The sequence below is a fragment of the Gallus gallus genome, chromosome 7 (genome assembly GCF_016699485.2).
Source record: "Gallus gallus isolate bGalGal1 chromosome 7, bGalGal1.mat.broiler.GRCg7b, whole genome shotgun sequence".
NCBI classification, from domain to species: domain Eukaryota; kingdom Metazoa; phylum Chordata; class Aves; order Galliformes; family Phasianidae; genus Gallus; species Gallus gallus.
Window position 1 is genome coordinate 25,146,256 of NC_052538.1, and position 19,190 is coordinate 25,165,445.

Sequence of the window (19,190 nt, forward strand, 5' to 3'; positions counted from 1 at the left end):
GTCGTTGCAGCAACACACAGACTTCCCCCAGCATCTCCTGCTTGTTCCTCACCCTGCGTGCTTTGATGTATAGAAGCAGCCTGTTGCACTGATTTCCAAGGAAAGGCATGAGTGCTAGGAGGTGAGCTGGCATCTATTAGGATAATAGCTTTCTGCTCTGAAGGTGAGCTCTGAGAAGAGAGGGAGCGTCTCGGAGAGCAGGCAAGGATCAATGTATGGCTCATACTACCCTGATTCTATGGTTTTTATGTGATCTGTCACTTGCTAGGTTTTAAAAATGAAGTGTTCTGGGCACTATCTGTGAAGTTGTGTTGAAATCAGTTGGTTCCCAGTTGAGTGGGGAAGAAGTTGCACATAGCCCAGTCCAGTTCCCATTTAAAGATGGGTAGAAACACTGCTGTTGGCTTTGAGGCAAAGCATGTGAGCATGGTGTTCTGGAGGGCTGTGTGGGTATGGACGCACCTAAGATGTCTCTTAGGTCAGTAGAAAAGTAGCTTCTAGGAGTGGAATTTGCTGTTCCTGATTGGGGAAACTTGAGATTTCTGCCTCAGAAGAGGCTTAACACAGCATCTGAATAGCAGGTAAATACTGGTTGTCTGAAGTAACCCATGTGGCTGTCATTGCTTGGTGTGATGCCAATGTATTGATGGAAAGATGGAGAAGGTTGGCTGCTTGGAGCCGAAGTGCAGTGTGCCTGATGTGAATGCTTTCAGAGGCTGTGGGGAGATGGTTCTTATGCACCCCTGGGGAGGAGGGCCTCTATGGTTAGAGTAAGGGGTTATTACCCACCTACATACATTTATGTCAGCAGGTGTGTATTTAAGTGTTTTACACCTCCACAGATAGAGTTGTGAGTGCTGCTCTCTAATTTCAATTCAGAAGCAAGGAATACTTGACACTCAGGTGCATGGGTAGGACCAGTTGCTGCTGCTGGTAGTACTTAAGCCAAAGAAAAGGGTGTTTGGGCTTCTGCATTGCCCTGGGTGCCCAGTACACTGGGGAACCTGAAGGTAGTTCATATGGTCTGGCTGCATCTGTCCTCCGAGGAAGCAGTTTGCTGACTGCTGTGCTGTGTTTGCAAGACCAGTGGGCTGGCTTGGACAGGAAACTTGGGTTGGTAACACTTCCTGAGGCTGAAGAAGTCAATCCTGTGACTCTGTAGCAACCTTATGACTGAATGTGTTTTTGCAGCGGTATAGTAGATCTGTTTCCTTCTGGGTTACAGTGCTGCTGGTTATCCACTGATGTCATGCCTGGGAAATGTACAGTAATATCATACTGACGTAGGATTTGTTGTATTATTTTGGAAATCTCATGTGCTATTTGAGATATACCCCAGTCAAATATTCAGCTTGTGCAGTTTGTTATGTTTCTAGAGGTCTGATTAGAAGTCATTATTAGATTAACATCTGAAACGTCGTTGTTCCTAGGAGTGCTCTGGCAGACCTGGTGTGTGCTGTGTATCAAAGGTTTTATGTTCTCTTATGCTCAGAAGTTACTGGAGGAAGTGAAGCTGAAATACTCCTTGCAAGTCAGTGCAGGAGCTGAGGCTGTTTTACAGTTCTGCAGTGTCATTTATCAGGTATGAGCCTCGTTGACTCATGTGAGAGATACTGTCCTTAATTCACTGTAATTAGGCAACCAGACAGTTACCACTACAGTGGCAAACTTTGCATAGCAGTACTGACTAATGGTATTAGCTCAGTCTTTATGCTTGCAGGAGATCCTTGTCCTTGTCAGGATAAGGGCAGTGAAGTGGATCAGTCCCTTCTACAGCCTGTCTAAGGTGTCTTCTGGGCACTGGTGCTAGACCTACTGGCATCCTGAAAGCACATGTAGAAGACTGGCTGGGTACCTCCCTGCTACATTTTGTCTAGCTGTAATGGCATTAGAGTCTTCAGGTTTGTACTTCAGGTAGTGCTTTATCTTTTAAAAGCAAAGAGAATATCTTGCTGGTTACTCAGCACAGCAATGTAGAAAATAAGATAGTGGTCTCTGGTTTTCTGGAACAAATAACTCTGCTTCTGTGGTGCCATCTGTGAAACAGACAATCTCAAGTATTAATAAAGGCCTTGCGCTGCCAGTAGGCCTGTAATTCTAAGGGCTTTATGATAGAGCTTAGGTGTTCTGATTGAAGTAGCACTGTGGGGACCAAACTCCAGGTCTTCGTGTCTTGTTGCTGTTGCCTCCTTGTATTTCAGTGCCCCTGGAGCACTGCAGCCAGGGCAGAAGTTCCAGCTTCCAAGTAGCAATGATCCCTTGAAGACGTGGGGTCATGTTAGGTCTGTGCTGCTGGTGGGAGCCAGGAGCTGCTCTTTCATACTCTGAAGGAGTGCGTATATGAACTGAGCAGTGCTGCTCTTGGCTCGCTGACAGACTTGTTGGTGCTGTTCCCTGGGAAACTGATGCATGCTGGAGTTCTGGCAGGCTTCCATCACGACATTGTTTGTTTTATTCTGACCCCCATCAAGAGCTGTGGGGAAGGCCGTAGAGGAAACTGTCAGTTGATGTCCTTCCTTTATGAGGAAGTCTGGGTAGAGATGACTATCTAAATGCTGTGGGGCACTGGTCTCCGGACTGTTTTTGTGCATCATATCCCAGAAGAGTTCACTGTCAGGTAGCATGGTCCAATAGATGAAGCGGGACAACAGTGGAAACAACCATTAACTTCTGTTCTTACATGGATATCCTCTACTGTGTGCATTCAGTATACATATTTTAAATAGTAAAAACATTGGAGAACCACTTGGGTGACTGAGATGAACTGTATACTTAGAACAGGAATGAGCCTGGTATCATAGCTGGTCCTAGCTTGGTGCTGAGTTGGAAGTGCTCTGTGTATCTCTGTCCTTAAACAGTGTCTTTTAATGCTGCTTTCACTGGTTCCTCTTTGTTGGCTGAATGGCCTTTGCATTTATAAAAACTGATGGGGTAAAAACAGGCACTGCTTTATTAAGCTGGGAGATGGAGATGCCTACCTCAAGTCTGTGACAAAAATAGAGTAATTGCAATAGAGATTTTTTCATACAGATCTGTATAGAGATGCTCTCAGACCAAAATGAAGCAGTAGAACTAAGGTTTCCCTTCCTGTGTTTGTATTCAAGCTGTAATTAAAGTGACTTGCAATGCTTTATTAACCTGTGACTGCATTACAGTGCTGTTAAGATGACTGACTGCATGCAGTGATAGTATGCTGCATTATCAGGCTGTTAGGAGCATTAACTTCATATCTCAACCTTTGCAGCCTTATTTAGCCTATCACGAGTATAAGCAGTTCTTCAGGTGTGCAGCAGCTTAGAAGTACAACCTAAGGGCAGTCTTTTCTTCACTTGGCTGAGTAACTTGTCCCTAGTCAATACCTTTTCTCTTACCCCACTGAAGAGAATTCTTGTTTGAATTATATCACCTTAGATACAGAGATACCTGTGCATTTCTTGTTTTAGTACAGCATAAGATCTGATTGAAGTTACTTTAAACTGTTGCCCTTTTGACAGGCTCTTCCAATACACAGCACTGCTGCAGGATGGAATGCTTAGGTAGGGTTTTGAGTTCATTTGAGTTTTCCTTAGACATGGGAACTGTTCTGAGCAATGCTACCTTCACGTTACTGCTGAAATGCAAAGGCATTGTCTATTATTAATGAGTTACCTAGAAGAGTCATCTGTTGAATGGTATGAGAGGACTTTATATAGTAAGTGCTGCTTTCAGAGTTGCTTTCTAAGCTGTAGTGATGCATCTTTCTTCAGAAAACTTGTGGGCGAAGCTGGGCTGTACTTCACAGGGATGATGGGAGCAATGTGCTGAGTGCACAGAAAATAGTCATCTGTTTTAATCCGAGTCCCTGGTGACCCAGATCTGAGGATAGCCTTAAAAGGTGGCATTGCCCGAGCCTAGCTAGAACTTGGTGCAGAGAGTAGGGGCTGGGCTTGTAGACTACTCGTGTCATGGTCAGGTAAAGTGGCAGTGAGTGGGAGACACCCAGCTACAAGTTCTGATTCCATAGAACTGCTTCAGGTATATGCACTTGAGGTAAAATACAGCCCTTGTATAGTAAATTGACTCTATAAGATCACTTCATGAAATCATTTTAACTTCAGTGGAAAGCTGAGGTTTTCTGCATGCAAATATGTTGAGTAGTGCAGAGCACAGTAAGATTTGAACTTTATGTTCATGGTCTGTGTATAGCTGCTGCTGGAAGACAGTGGCCATCACAGCCACTCAGACTAATTATGTATGTATTTCTGACTTTTGGTTGTAAGCAATGATGAATTTTGATTGTAACTACTGTAACAGGCTTTCAGTGCGTCAAGTAATGTATTTCATAGCTTTTTCTCAAACTCTTAAGCATTGTTTCTAATTCCTCCAACAGTGATCCAGTCTGTATAAATTCTTGTTTGGGGGGAATTCCCAGGGCATGGGACTACCTTACTTTTCCTTTGGTTCTTAAGTATTGAGTTTTCTAACTCTGTTTTTAGCTTCTCATCCAGTATCATTAACTGAGTAATGGCAAAACTGCTAATAGATCTTGTACAGATAAGGAAATGCCTAATTACTAAAAGCAGATCTCAGGGTAGGGTTTCACTCTAGTGCTCAGTGCTGGCACTGCAGCAGGGTGTTTGCTGCACCAGCACACCACAAGGGAGTGTAGAGTGGACAGGATTGGGAAGTTCCCCACTCCTTCAGTGGTGTGTAACCTGACTGCTGTGGTTGGCTTTACTTCTATAAATGTGTTGTTCATCACATCAGTGCTGGTACTGGAGTGTGAGGTCTTGCTGATGGCTGTCTTGCAGGAGGTGGGCTTGTACAGCTGGTGCGAGGGAGATGGGATGGAGAGAGGCAGGGTGATATAAATGGGAATGGTGAAACTGCTGCCCCAGCCTTCTCTGCAAGACATCTAAGCCAAAAGAGGTCCTTGATCTGATTAAAAACATGGCCTGGAAAATCCATAGCCATGACTGAAGATAGGAGCACCCAGCAGTAAGTGGGGAGGGATGCAGGGATTTCCTGAGAAGGGAATTGTGCTGAGCACTTCATAATCTTTTTAGTATGAAAACCAATAACAGGAGACATTCCAAGAGGTAAGATATTAGCACAGCAAAAAAAAAAAAAAAGAGCAGCATTTCTATTTTTAGCATGCATATCCTAAAATTCTTAGTAGCATTAAATACACCACTTGAGATTAAGTGAGCTTGTTTTTTATAGTTGAACTACCAGTTGGAGCATTTACAGTCCATTGAAAGCTAATGGAATTTCAGTGCTTAAAGATTTTCTGGATAACCTCGGAACAGCTGAGGAGCTCTTACAGTCCATAGCTCAGTGAGATTGTTAATTAGTTTTGTGATCCAGGGAATTTCTGTGACTGCATTCTTGCAGGCGTATCGCAGAACCAAACACCCCGAAGTCTCTAATTCGCATTCTGATAAATGGGGATCACTGAAATACTGTTGTGAAACTTTGTCCTTTCTGTGCTTGCTTTGGATGACATCACATTTAAGTCTTTTTAATAGGGTGAATACCCGGCTTTTCCTTTTAAACTAGGTGTCTGAAGGGTTTAACAAAGCTCTTCTGTCGAGCTATTGGGCAGAGTGTTTCTAGAATCCCACTTTGAAATCCAAAGAATGGCTGCTTTCAGTGGTGGGGTAGCAGTGAAAAGAAATGTCCAAGGATATCAGCTGCATTGCAGAACAAGGGCTGGTCTCAGCAGCTCTGTGCTTAGAGCTCTATTTCAGTTTTTTAAACCTCAAACTGAGTTGGAAAAACTAGAAGTGATTCTAATTAACACCTCAATATGGCCCTAGAATTTCTTACTGTAATAACAGAATATCTCCTGGAAAGCAACTGGACTTATTGCGGTTTCTCAAGTTTTTCCTTCTATGTGTTTGGGTGTGCAGTAGTAAAATGGGTTCCTTTCTTGGGCAGTGATGAGTGCTGTTTCCTTTAAGTGACTGCAACTGTGGAGGCTTAATGCAGGTGGAGTGTGTAACCTGGCTGAAACCATTCAGTAGTGCATTGTGGCTTAGAGTAAACCAGTCCTGCATGTTAATGGTGTTCTGGAGCAGGGTAACTGCTTAGGCTGAGGAGAGGAATAAAAAAAACTAGCAATGCTGTGCTTACATTTGGACTTCATGAAGCTGTGGATGAATGCTTGCTGTGAAGTACTCTGGTTTCCAGACACCAGCTGAGAATGAAGCAATGCTGTGCAGGTTACTCTATGGTAGGAGGCCTTATTTAACCTGGAGGACTTACGATCCAAACAGGTAAGATGAGGGAAGGCTGAAGTAGTTGGTAGGCTTAGGGCTAAATTTTGAGGGTGGCACAGTTTGATTGTAAAAGCTTCTGGTAGGATTGGGTCTGTGGTGCAGAAGGGCTCTTCAGAAGTCTAAATAAAATCAGCTTCTTGGTAACTATTGTGGCTTGATGTGCAAGTCTTGCTGTGTTTCATGTGGCCAACCTGTCTGATAGAGCCTTCATTGGTTGGTCTGAAGATCCATTTTCAGTAGCACCACAAAACTTCTGCTGTGTATAGAGTTTTGTTTTGCCCATTACCAAAAGCCCAGTTACAAAGTCAATGACTCAGTCCTTTTCTTTTAAAGCAGATGAAGCAGGTAATTGCTTCTAACTTCTTAAAAGGAAAAGGCTGCCTGGAAAAGTTTGTGCTCCGGTGTGGGTTCTGTCTAGAGCTTTCATCCACAGCAGGATGAAAAGCAGCCTGAAGAAACTCCAAATGTCTTTCAAAAGGTTTTATTCTTACAGCTCATAGCATTTTCCACACGAAGCATGATTTGTTCCACCTGAGGGTAGATAACAGAAATGCAAGTTCAGCCACTGGCTAGATCACTTTCCTTGCCTGTGGAAGGCAAACTGCTTCCTTGGCTGTAGGGGTGGAAATGGAACAGTTGACCTCAGTGAGTTTTGTTTGCTGTATTACAGAATTCCAATTTAAAAATTTTACTGTGCCCATTCGGAAACAGTGGTGTACTACTGGGCTGGTCCTGCCTGCCATGCTGATGCTGACAGGATCAGTCCTGTGCTGCATGGTTTCAGCCTCGTCTCACTCTGTCCTGCCTGGCTCTTCTGTGGTTCTGCTTCCTCAGCACAGCTGGGTCATGGCTGCTCCCTTTTGCCTCAGGAAGGACTGGGTGAGCTCCCTCCCCTACCTTAAACTGTCTCTGATGCCTTAAACCAAGCCTGCAGCCCTCCTGGTTTGGAACCTGGAGGGTAATGGCTAATTCTATTATATTACTTAGTATACCACTCCAGTATATGAAGTACTATACACTGTCCCCAACATGGGTGTAGCAGACAAATGAGTAGCATGCTCTACGTGGGGACTGTGCTGTAACTCAGATGCTTAACAAAGCATTCCTGAGAGTGCTTCTTCATTGTTGGGGTGTTTGTTCTTGCATGGTACATGCTAGTCAATGAAAAATTAGTTTGAGGCATTAGTTTTCAGAACATAGTCATGTCAAGGGGGTAGATTTCTTTGCCATTGATGTCTACCAGGATGGGTCACCCAGTCTGGTGGTGGAATAAACGACAAAAACCACCACTGCCCTTGGGTACTTAGTTTGCATGACACATAACAAAGGCTTGTTAAACAGTACTCACTTACTGAAGTTGCTCTTTCTGGATTTGCAACATCAGGAGAAGAGCAGATACTGAGAATTTCTTGCGGTAAAGCAGGATGTTTTCTAAAGGAAGTCGTAGCATCAAAGGCAAGAATATCAAAATAAATGCTAATGCCGTGTCATAAGACTTTCTGCTGGAAGCTTTTGCAATTTGTTCCTGCCAGAATTTACTATGAATCTCTGCTTCTCTTATTAGCCTACATAGAGAAAAGATCAAAAGTCATTCTTATAAGCAGATCTAAGGTATAGCTCTGTTAGTAGGTTGAAACTAAGCTGTATCAACATTAAAGAAGTATTTTAGAAAGGTGTAAAGCCTTATAACAAGAGAGAGAGAAAAACACAACTTCCTGTTAGTACAAGTGTAGTTTCCTTTAGAAACTTCTCTAGGTGGCAGTCACATAGGATGGGTTTACAGACAAAAGCAGCTTGTTCAGTCAGTATGTGGCTGTGAGAAACCTTTGACCTTTCTATTATTCTTGTCCCGGGGAAGGCATTTGTCCTAACACAAGGTTCCTACTTCTGTTCTAGACATCAATGACTTGACTTCATTTCCAATGCATGGAAATGACCTGTTCTTCAGGCTTGCTGGATAGAGTTTTAATCTGGTCTTTCCACAACAGCGAGATGCTTTACCTGCATGGTACTACTATGCCATTGGTGTCATGGTGTCTGTTTTGTTTTTCTGTCAGCAGGTCTGATTGGTTGTCTGGTACTTCATCGGTGGCAAACAGGACAATGGCTGCCAGCAAGGGCAAGAACCAGAGTTCCTTGGCACTCCATAAAGTGATCATGGTTGGTAGTGGAGGTGTAGGCAAATCTGCGCTCACTCTCCAGTTCATGTATGATGAGGTAAGTAGCTTTGGTTTAGCTTCTCTAAGTCCAAATGGGTACAGCTTACTAAATGCTTGTGGTGGGGGCAAAGGGACTAAATGTAAGTAGGAGAAGGTCTAGTGACTGGCTGAAGAATAACATGGGAATCTGTGAAGGATGCCCTGTAGGAGCACGTCTGGCCAAGAGTGATGGGATTGATGCTTTTTGATGGAAGAACACCTTCAAAATGTGCCAGTGATTGTCTGAGTGTGTGCAGAGTCTGTTAAAATTGAAATTAATTTGGTTGCTGTTTGTTTTAGGCCAGGTAAGTCAGAAGTAAGCATTCTGTCTTGCTCTGAACCAGATAGAGCAGTATGCTTAGAGTTCTTCCATACTGATATATGGAAAGCTAGATCAGGCAGTCCAGATTAACTTAATTGAACTCATGATCTGGTAATTTAGAAGTCAGCCATTATTTGCAGGCTGTCTGAACATACTGCAGTGATGTATCTGAACAGGCCCCACCGCTGAGGGGAGATGAGATAGGTACTGTTGTGGTACCTATGCTGAGATAACTCAGTGCATCAGCTGGCTTGAGTTTGGCATAAGGAAATCAGTGGCAATGTCAGCCTGAAAGCATGAACTTCCTGCTAGAGGAACTCAGTCAGCTTAATCAGGTTCATGGCACAACCTTCTGTTAGTCTTTAAGACTGAGAGAAGAAATAGAAAGGCAAGGAGCCTATGCTGGGCATGTACTGTCATCACAGAATTGCAAGTGGAGTTGTCAGTGGCTTTATGTGTCTGGTCAGTACTGAATGTGTTTAACTGTATGCCTGTATAATTATGGAGCAACTTCTTATGTTCAATGACTGCTGTCATCTGGGCTTGCTGGAACTATGATAGTTGTGACTGAAGTACATTCAGAAATGCTTTGTTCTTGAGGTGGGTGATCTAGATGATGTAACCAGTTCATGAGCTGGTAGCTTACACTGTGTCTTTGTCCCTTAAATTCTGCTGAAATTGCTGAACAGTATTTTATTTAGGAAGACAGTTTCTCTTGACTAGGCAGATTGGCTCTTTGATGTATTAAGTACTTAAATAACTTGCTTTTTATAGTAAAAAAAAAAAAAGCAAGTGGTGGAACTTAGTAACTGACTGAATTATGATGAGGCTTTCAGGAATTCAAGTGTCACTGAAGTAAAAGAGAATGGATATAAGCAAATACTGAGGCCTTATGACAGTAATTCTAAGCACTTATTTCTATCTTCTTCAGTTTGTGGAAGACTATGAACCTACCAAGGCTGACAGCTACAGAAAGAAAGTAGTTCTAGATGGTGAAGAAGTTCAGATAGACATTCTGGACACAGCAGGACAGGAGGATTATGCAGCGATCAGAGATAACTATTTCCGCAGTGGGGAGGGATTTCTTCTAGTCTTCTCAATAACAGAGCATGAATCCTTCACAGCTACAGCAGAATTTCGGTAAGCATTCTTCTCCCTGGCAGGGGTAATGTTTGGTTCCTATTCTGCTCTGACAATTCTTCTTAAAAGCTACAGCTCTTTCTCCTTTATCCATTACCATTTGGTCAATGAAAGTGAAAATACAACCATTTTGTTCTTGGTAAGTAAAACCACTGTACCATGCCTCTGGCTATAGTTGTCTTCATGTCTTCAGCTTGTGAGTACATTACGCCATCAGCAACTTCAGGCAAATAACAGATTCTTGGACTCTTAAAACTTAGGTATTCAAGCCAATTTTCAGTCTTTGTGGATGTGGAGTTTAATTATCTGAGAGCAGTACTTCTGGAATGAAGTCTGCCTCTTGGCCAGATTTCAGACACTGTTGCTTACTGCTAGAAGCAGGTGCTCTAAGGGAGGGGAGGATTAGCCTCCACACTCAGGTATGGATTGGTGCCAAGCAAGGGTTGGCAGCTGAGCAGTACTGTTGTAGGCAGACATGTTCCTAGAAAGACACACGGTGGTAAATGCTTCTGTTTTTTGTTCCCAGGATTAGTAATTCTAATGTAAAAATTGGTACCAGACTGAGCACAGAAACTACTTCTGTACTGTAAAAGCAGAGTTTTAACCAGCTGTTCTGGTCCCAGAGCTTCTGTATTTGGGTTCTTCAGGACACATTTTGGCTTTTTTTTGGCTAATAGCTGTTGCCTCAGTGTAGAAGACAACCCAGAGATTCCTTAAGAGGTCTGTCTGCTCTTGATTAGTCTGATTTGTTTCCACTTTCCTTTAGTGAAACAAGATTAACAGACAATCAGCACTAAAATTTCTACTTACTGAGCAAGGTAGACACTTACTTCCAGGATATTATAATAGTCATGACATTTCCTTCATGCTCTAGGACTCCTGTCCAAGTTCTTAATGTTTTTTACCATTCCAACAGTAATAGGGGACTGCATAGTTACTTAAGAGTCTGTTTGTTTGTCACATGTGACAAAAGTGTAATAATCACAGGGGACACAACAGGAGCTGTTTTGTTTGGTATGCTCTGTTTGGAGCATTAAAGGAATGAAACAGCTGAAGTGGTGTTGGGCTGAAAGTGAGTGTGAAGACTTATCATAATGGAAGATGGAGGGGGAAAAAGTCAATACCAATCAAGCAGGTACAAAACTAGATACTTCCTAGAAGTACCCCACCTGACTCTTGGCTTGGATGCTTGACTGCAATAAGGTTAAACCCAAGGCATAAGGCTTTTGATGAGAAGGCATAGTGGTGTATTTCTTGTTTGTTTTTTATTAGACTCCTGTAAGTGGGTTGGCAGTGTGTTGGTTCAAGATTTCCAGCACATCTAGAGGAATCAAACAGCAATGCTAACCTTCAAGGTGAACAAAAAAGATGTGAATGCCTTGAGATGGAGAATATTTAATTCAGAACCATTCAAAAAAACAATAGTGAAATAAGTTAAATGGAGTATTTAGTTAAGAGGACGTGTAAGAATTGGTGGTTTGAAAAAACTTTTTCAAGTAGAAGGGAGAATGAATAGCCTAAAAATAACTGCATACTGGTACAACTCTTTCAGAACTGTAGATGGACGGCAGCATGTGTCAGTCTAGTTTTAACCTGTTTTATTCCAGTAATAGCACAGGCTTTGAGACTTGCATACAGCATTGCTATCAGTCTCCTTCCTCAGGTGCTGATATTTCCTTCTTGAATAGGAAAAGGATAGCAAGGTTAATATTGATCAGTTCATTTTCTTCCTCCTTCAAAGCCTTCTAGGAAAACTTGCCTGCCCTTCAGTGTAGTGTTGAGCTAGTAGCTAACGACTGATGTAGCCATTAAAAATAACCTTTGCCAGTGACTTCTCCTGTTCTTGACCTACTATTTTGGCAAAGCTTTTGATGCTTCCTGGACCAGTATTGTGATGGGGTAATGATTTTAAAGTGAGGGTGGTAACTAAACACAGGGCTGAAATCTGGCAAACATAGTACTTGTGCTTTTTTTGCACTCAGATGTGAACTCCTATTAATTTGTTCTTCTGTCACGTTACTTTTCTTCTTCTGGAGCAGGGTAGCAAAATTTCTAACTAAATGGTGAAACAGCCTTCCTGATTATGTGAACTTTTTACTTAGTGTGAAGCCCATGGTGTTAAACTTGGAAGCACTTCAACTGTATTTGGCTGTTGGGGGACTGACTTCAGTAGTGTTATGAACACTAGTAGTGTGCAGACTACTTGATCTATTCATCCTGAGAGTAGGGCTTTTATTAATATCACTAACATGTCATTCTTTTTAATACCTGATGCATTAGGGAACAGATCCTGCGTGTGAAGGCTGAAGAAGATAAAATACCTTTACTGGTAGTAGGAAACAAATCTGACTTGGAAGAGCGCCGACAAGTGCCTGTAGAAGAGGCTAGAAGTAAGGCAGAAGAGTGGGGCGTGCAGTATGTAGAGACCTCTGCCAAAACTAGAGCAAATGTAGATAAGGTAAGACAAATAACTTGTTTCTACTGCAGTTAAACTGATACTGCTTGCTTAATAGCTGAGTGAATTCTCGACTCTTGCTGGAACAAAAGCAAATCCATGTTTGGACTTCCGGAAGCATAGGTTATCAAATGAACTAACTTAATGGAATGTGTACACTGAAGTAAATATGTAGCTTGGGTAAGCCTAGAGACCAGTACAAGTTAACAGTATTGTTTTAGCTGTTTGTACATGAACTAGCTTCTCAATAAAGTCAATTAGCTATAGATGTGGAACTGTATCCATCCATCCTTGCAGAGCTGTGTAATGTGGTTATTAAAAGCTTGACTCTTGCATTTTTATCAAGATTGTTCTGAATTGACAAAAATTTTTGTGGCGTCCCTGTCTGGTTTTGATTTGCATGTGCTGGTCTAGGACCATCATTCTTGTGTTTCTGCTGCTGCTTTGACTAAACATTGGTGGGATATTCCTAATGAGAAATGCACCCAGCAGGGAGAAATCATCAGTTTTAAACCTCCCTTTGATATGTGTAGTTTAGCAGATTAGTGAAGAGAGTACCCTTTTACTTCCATAATCTTCAGAAGATGCCCCCAGGCTTAGTGTTTGTCCCTCCTAAGGGCTACAGAGATGGAATTGAGTGAAATGTGCATTTGTTTTCAGACTACAAATTGTAAACTGCTTTCTCCTTGGCTAAAGGATGCTTGTAGCTTGTTGAGCTCTGAAGGTAAAGGTGCTGTAGATAGTTTCGTGGTCTTTTAGTCCATTAGCTCATTAATAGAGGTCTAATGGGTCCATAAGTTACCTAGTAGAAGCTTATTTATCATACTATTGATTTAAAGCAGTGTATACAGCTGTCTTGAGTTGAGACCTTTTCTTCGTAGAGGATATAGAATCTCAGAATTGCAGGGGTTGGGAGGGACGTCAAGAGGTCATTGAATCCAACCCCCTGCTAAAGCAGGATCCCTGCAATTGGTTGCACAGGTGGGTGTCCACATGGCTGTTGAATGTCTCCATAGAAGGAGACCCTACAACCTATGTAGGCAGCCTGTTGCAGTGCTCTGTCACCCTTACCATAAAGATGTACTTCTGTGTGTTTCTATGGAACTTGCTATGTTCAAATTCCAGGCCACTGCTCCTTGTCCTATCCTACTCACCACTGAGAGGAGCCTGGCCTCATCCATTTGTCTCCCACCTCCCTTTAGATATTAATAAACATTAATCAAATCCCTGCTCAGTCATCTTTTCCCTGGACTGAGTAGTACAACTTAAACTTTATTAAAGAACCATTTTGTAGTGTGGGGTCTTATTAGAAAGTAGGAAAGAGTATTGGATGCAAGAAACAGAAGTGATAAAACATACCTGGACTCCCTTTTGCCTATGACTGTCTCATACTAATGGGGGGGAGGCTAGGTTTTTTTTTACTTCACTGGACCAGGGTTTTAGTCAGTTGGGAAGAAAAGAAATCTAGCTGTATTTCTAGATTGTACTGAATTCTAGGTCTTCGGTCTAACTTATGTGACACAGGTTTTCCTTGTGTGTGAAAATTGTTTTGTCTGTTAAGATAAGCTGTGAGCCACTGTGATGGCTCTGTATTGACATTCTAGCAGAATCAAACCTTTCTGTGTTTTGAATGCTAAGTTATTCTATTCCTGATCATAACATGACCTTGTTTCTAAGGATCTCAGATCTGCATAGCTCCTTGTTTAAAAAGCATAACTGTAGGAGGGAAAACAAAGTTCTTGTTTTATAGTACTGATTTTGTTTTTCTTAGTAACTCTTTATGAAACAGCTATTCCATCTTATGGTATCTTGTTAAACACTGGACCTGCATGGGTAAAGTCATCTAGGATTTCGGGTGAACACATCAGAATGACTTCCTGAGGGTCTTCTCTGCAGCAGGACTTCCTGTGCCTGATACTGCCACTCTGAATGCTGCAGCTCTTTTTAATTATAAAACAGGCAGAATATTATGCAGCAGGATGTGTGCTTGTAACCACATAGGAAAGACTGAACTAAGTACTTTGGTTAATGAGAGTTATTTGCTGGGAAATGCCGGCTAAGCACGGAGAAATATTATCTTGAGCTCTGAATGCTACTTTTGTGCAAGAGCAATATTCAACAAAAAGCTCTTGAAACAGAGCTGCTGAATGACTTCAGTTACGATAGTCATGGAACGGTCTTGCTTCTTGCCACTGCTTCAGGTACCATAATTCTCATGTTGAGTTTGTTGCTGGGATCTGTGTCCAGATTTGATTCTGCTGCTAGGTACCTTGTGCTAAGTCACTTATGTGCCTAATACAGTAGCCTGTATCTGCTTGCAGGTGGCAGAACTTGTTTAATCTTTATTTGTTTTTCCCCTCTAGGTATTCTTTGATTTAATGAGAGAAATCAGAGCAAAGAAAATGTCTGAAAACAAAGACAAGAATGGCAAGAAAAGTGGAAAGAACAAGAAAAGCTTTAAAGAAAGATGTTGCTTACTGTGATGCTTGGGAACTGTATATCTATCTAATGGCATGGATAAGATACCACTAAGGATATAGGGCTGGATTCATGAAAGGAAGTCTGTATTGACTCCCTTATCTCTTGCTTTGCATATCATACCTTCAAAATGTGAAAACAACTTTGAAACCATTTCTGGTATCCAACAAAACCTATGCCTACTTAAACTGAATTGTCTCTGTCTTCCCAGTGTCTTTCAAAACTAGAAACTGTTGAGATTTCAGAACTACAATCACTCTATCTGGTTATACCAAGTTCTTTCATATTAACTGCCTGGTTTAATGTCTCAGAATATGTTTCTTGAACCTCTACTGGCCCTAACAAGCACAGCTGTTCAGGTTCAAACAGTGTTTTCACTGTTGCCCTTCTTAATGTTGCAAACTGCAGAAAAGCTAGATGACAACCGGTCAGTGTCTCTGTCTTCTGTTAGTGGTTACTGAGTTGTTATACTGAAATTTGCTGGTTTCCTTCCTACGCTCCACTTAAATAGCAACTGACACTTGAGTCAACTCAAAACAAACTTTCTTCCCTGTTCTGTTTAGTCAATATGGCATTCATGAATCAAGCCTATGGACTCAATTTGGACTTATTCAGGTAATACAAAAAAGGTATTTAAATATTGGCACTCCCTGATGTTCTGTCTTGTCATCCTTAAATTAGAGTTACGGGGTGAGAAAATGACTAAGCTTTTCATCAGAAGGAATACTGTTGCCACAGTCTCCTAGAAGTGCTATCCTGGATTTGTTCCATGTATTGTGGCTATTATGCTCATTCTGCATTGGTCATTCATCGCCTTCCCGGTACTGGAACAGTGAAAATCAGTGTTCATCAGTTTTGTTTATATTGGAAAATGTGTGATAAGTTGGAAAAGTGGGAACATCTGCATCCATTTCCTGCTGAAATTGAAAGCTGAGTAAGGATGGCTCACATCACAATCATGACTTGGAATAGGTGAGGCATACATGCTACCTCTCTGATTAATTGGCTAGTGAGTCCGTGTGGTGTAGTTGCAAAAAGTGAATGAAGTTAAGCAGTTACCATGTCTGTTACTCACTGTTAATTTTATATGTACTGTTTCTGATGCGTAGCAACCTAGCACGTGGAGACGCACGTTGAGTTTTGCTGTCAGTTATGCAATGGTGGTCATGTTTTAATCAACAAAAACCAGCCTAGAAATGGAAGAGAAGTCAGTGCTTAGCAGGTCTTGTCAGCTGACTGAACTGTGTTTTCTGATGCAGTTTAAACTAAAGTGCAGTTGCCAAAAAATACTTCTGTCGCTGTTGTAGAATGTAACCGTCTCTTCTGTTTGTGGAGTCTCTCAATGAATTATGGATATCTTCCTATTTCAAAGGAGTAGACAGACTTGAAGTAGTGACTGTACCTTGCTTTTTAACCAGATGCTTAAAGCACTATTGGTGGAAAAAATGATGCTGTGTGGTTGTTCAGTGAAGCACACTGCAGCACTAAATTAACAAATGCTGTTTCTTGAGGTGAACGAATAGCAAATACTGTTCAGTACTTAGTATTGTAATTTGAGGATGAAGAACATTTTTAACATGTACTAGATTGCTCTTGTGCATTCCACCTCTGAACTTTGGGGAGAAAAAGATGTTAGATATCAGAACCTCTGTTGGTCTGAGGTTTTACAGGGATTTATCACACTCATTGTCTTCCATAACTAGTTTAACTTGTCAGGCAACTCATTGGACTGGGGAAACTGTACTAAATAAAAGGTGCTGTAATCTTCATGTCAAGTTGAATTCATTTTCTGTTAATGTTCTGTGCACGGAAAGAATGGTTCACAAAGTCTTGGAAATAATTCTTTCAATAATATAATTAATTGGTATAACAAAGCCAACTGAATATAGTTTTTGAGGCAGAGGCTGGGAGCCTGATGGCTTGTAGAACTGCATGAACTGTACCACCTGTATCTGAAGCCTAAATATCCAATGGGACACTTAAAGCTGTTTAAAGCTTCTAACAAAACTTCCTCTTGGATTTAGATCGACTCCATTTCTGTGTGCATGCTGTATCTACAGCACATGAACGTCCACTTCTGGAGGCGGACCGCTCACTTAGGTTTGGCTTTAGTTGAGACCTAAAGGTTAAGTCCTTAATTAACCTAAAGGATAAACAATGGCTGAGTTCACATTACAAGCTTACCTAGGTCAAGCCCCTCTGAGGCGGATTGTAAAATGTGACTAACAAAACTGAATAAGCTTTCCTTGCTATATGAATAGTGAACTCAGCAAAGCTTACAATGAGTGCCTCAGCTGTTAGCTCAAGTGACTTTCATGCTTTGACCTTTGACCTCTCTAATCATAACATACCTGACAGTATTTGATAGGACAGATGAACTTCTGTTCAGAACAGTCAGTCTCCCACTGGTGTTGTTCCTTTGTGTGCTGGCTTCATTCAGATGACTTTTTCCCAACAGATGAAGCCCTAGTGCTGAGGTGGAGTTGCTTGGAAGAAGCTACTTGGTACTGCATTTCTTCAGTGCTCTGTTCTTGTCACCCTTACTAGAAATGCTAGGCCTAGAGGCTAAATTGAGCAGCTCTTCAGTATCCTTTTCTGTACTTCTGAAAAGCTTCAATTTGACTTGACAGATACAGCTGAAAACATGGTAAACAAGGCAGCTACTCTGACTGCTTTGTAACAGTGGGCAACAAGCTTTGACTTGCACCAGGAAGTCAATGAAGCTGTTCCCTTGAACTGGAATCCTGCTGCCTCCACCTCATATGGTGGATGTGCCTGAATGCGTATTCTTATAAAAGTGCATTGCCCCACTGTGGGTTCCTGAATTACTTCCAAGTGCGTTTCAGTGGACATCGGTATGAGGTGGGTTGACTGGAATGAATGGGAAGTGGCACAGAAATGCTTCCTTTGGATTTGGGGCTTTCCTGTGAACAGAACAAAGGTACCTTTGGCTTCTAATCTAAATGAATATTTACTGCTCAGGTACGTGGAACAAGGAGGACTTTGGCAAGAGTTGTGTAGCTGCCTGCTAGCCTTGCTGCCTAGCTGAGACAGTTCAAGGCTTTGAAGCTTATACGTTCTAGTAGCCTTCGCATGTTAGGTAATTAAAGGCCAAGTTTTTACTTCATCAGTGTGATCTGCCCTTGAGTCTTCCTAGAGCATGGCTGTAGGCAAGTAACTGGGTATTTGAGGTTAGAGGTCATGCGAGGCTTGCTGTAGTGCAAGCACACAGCCAGGTGTTTTTCTTACATAATGGCTTGACATAGTCAGGGTACTCTTTACTGTAGTGTGTAATCTCTTGTATTTGGTTTAACTGTGGGTATTGAAGCGTTCTAGTCTTCAGATATGGGAAAGCATGTATGAGACAAGCCCCCCTTTTGAATAGGGGCAAGTCACTCTAAAATGCAACTTCAAAAAGCAGGTTAAAGTCAGGAATGCAAAAGCTGACTCTGCCTGACCAGAAAGGCTGTCTCTAGATGAGAGTACAGACCATGAGGAACATCCACAGTGACATCATACCATGTGTTACATACAGACCAATGCTCCTTTACTGCAATTCTAGGCAAGCCTTTGGCTTGGTGAAGAAAGATGTGCATGCATTTACTGGGTATTTAACTTCAGCAAGACTTCAGTATCTATCCGAAGTTCCTGTTGAAATCTATCTGGCTAATACTTTAGGTCTAAGGTACAAAGCTGCTGTTTGGAACGTAGTGGGGGAGGAATGCATTGAAATAAATGCTCACCATGAATATTGTGTTCAACTTTCCAAAGTGTTAATCCTGTGCTTGGGGCTGACAGGTCTATCAATTCTTCTTCAAAAAGAAGATGCTGTTTATCAATTCATCTCACTTAAAGCAAAGCTTATGTAGACAGAAGCTTCCTTTTAATTGCTATAAGCATATGTTGCCATATTCACCTCCTGTTAACTTTATAGTTGGGAGAATGAAGGAAGAACAACAGAACAAACTGATTTTTCACTGTGGTCTCCACACTTCATGGGAATGGCAGGTGTTCCTCTTGGGAGGGGAAGGTGTTATCTCTAACACCAAGAGAGAGGTTTAGCAAAGAGGAAGTGACTGTGATGGCAAGATTTAATAAGGCTGCCTTTGAAACCATGTACGTTATACTATACATTGCCAACTCTTTCTCACGTAGCTTCAGAGCTTTGTCTCTAATATGCACAAACATTTCTAATGTCTATAAAAGAGGACACTTTGTTATCATGCTAATACAACTGATTTCTATTACTATTGATAATAAAAAGAAAAATAGGCACCATGTTTGTTCGTTATTGATTTTTACAGTATTTGTAAGACTAATTCCTAAGTTCTTGAACC

The 19,190-nt window shown here is 41.7% G+C and overlaps 1 protein-coding gene across 5 annotated transcripts in view; it reads left to right on the top strand.

Annotated features, from left to right (window-relative positions):
- Positions 1-18,666, top strand: part of RALB (RAS like proto-oncogene B) — a 41,790-nt gene extending 23,124 nt beyond the window's left edge. For 3 of the 5 annotated variants that reach the window (XM_025152428.3, XM_046943883.1, XM_004942896.4), the window contains exons 2-5: positions 8,318-8,477; positions 9,712-9,920; positions 12,201-12,378; positions 14,739-18,666. In XM_025152428.3, coding sequence (XP_025008196.1) covers positions 8,364-8,477; positions 9,712-9,920; positions 12,201-12,378; positions 14,739-14,858 — 621 coding nt within the window. In that variant the 5' untranslated portion in view covers positions 8,318-8,363 and the 3' untranslated portion in view covers positions 14,859-18,666. The remainder of the gene's footprint in view (positions 1-8,317; positions 8,478-9,711; positions 9,921-12,200; positions 12,379-14,738) is intronic. The other 2 variants (XM_422085.7, XM_003641618.6) reach the window with 1 other exon arrangement.
- The last annotated feature ends 524 nt before the right edge of the window (positions 18,667-19,190 follow it).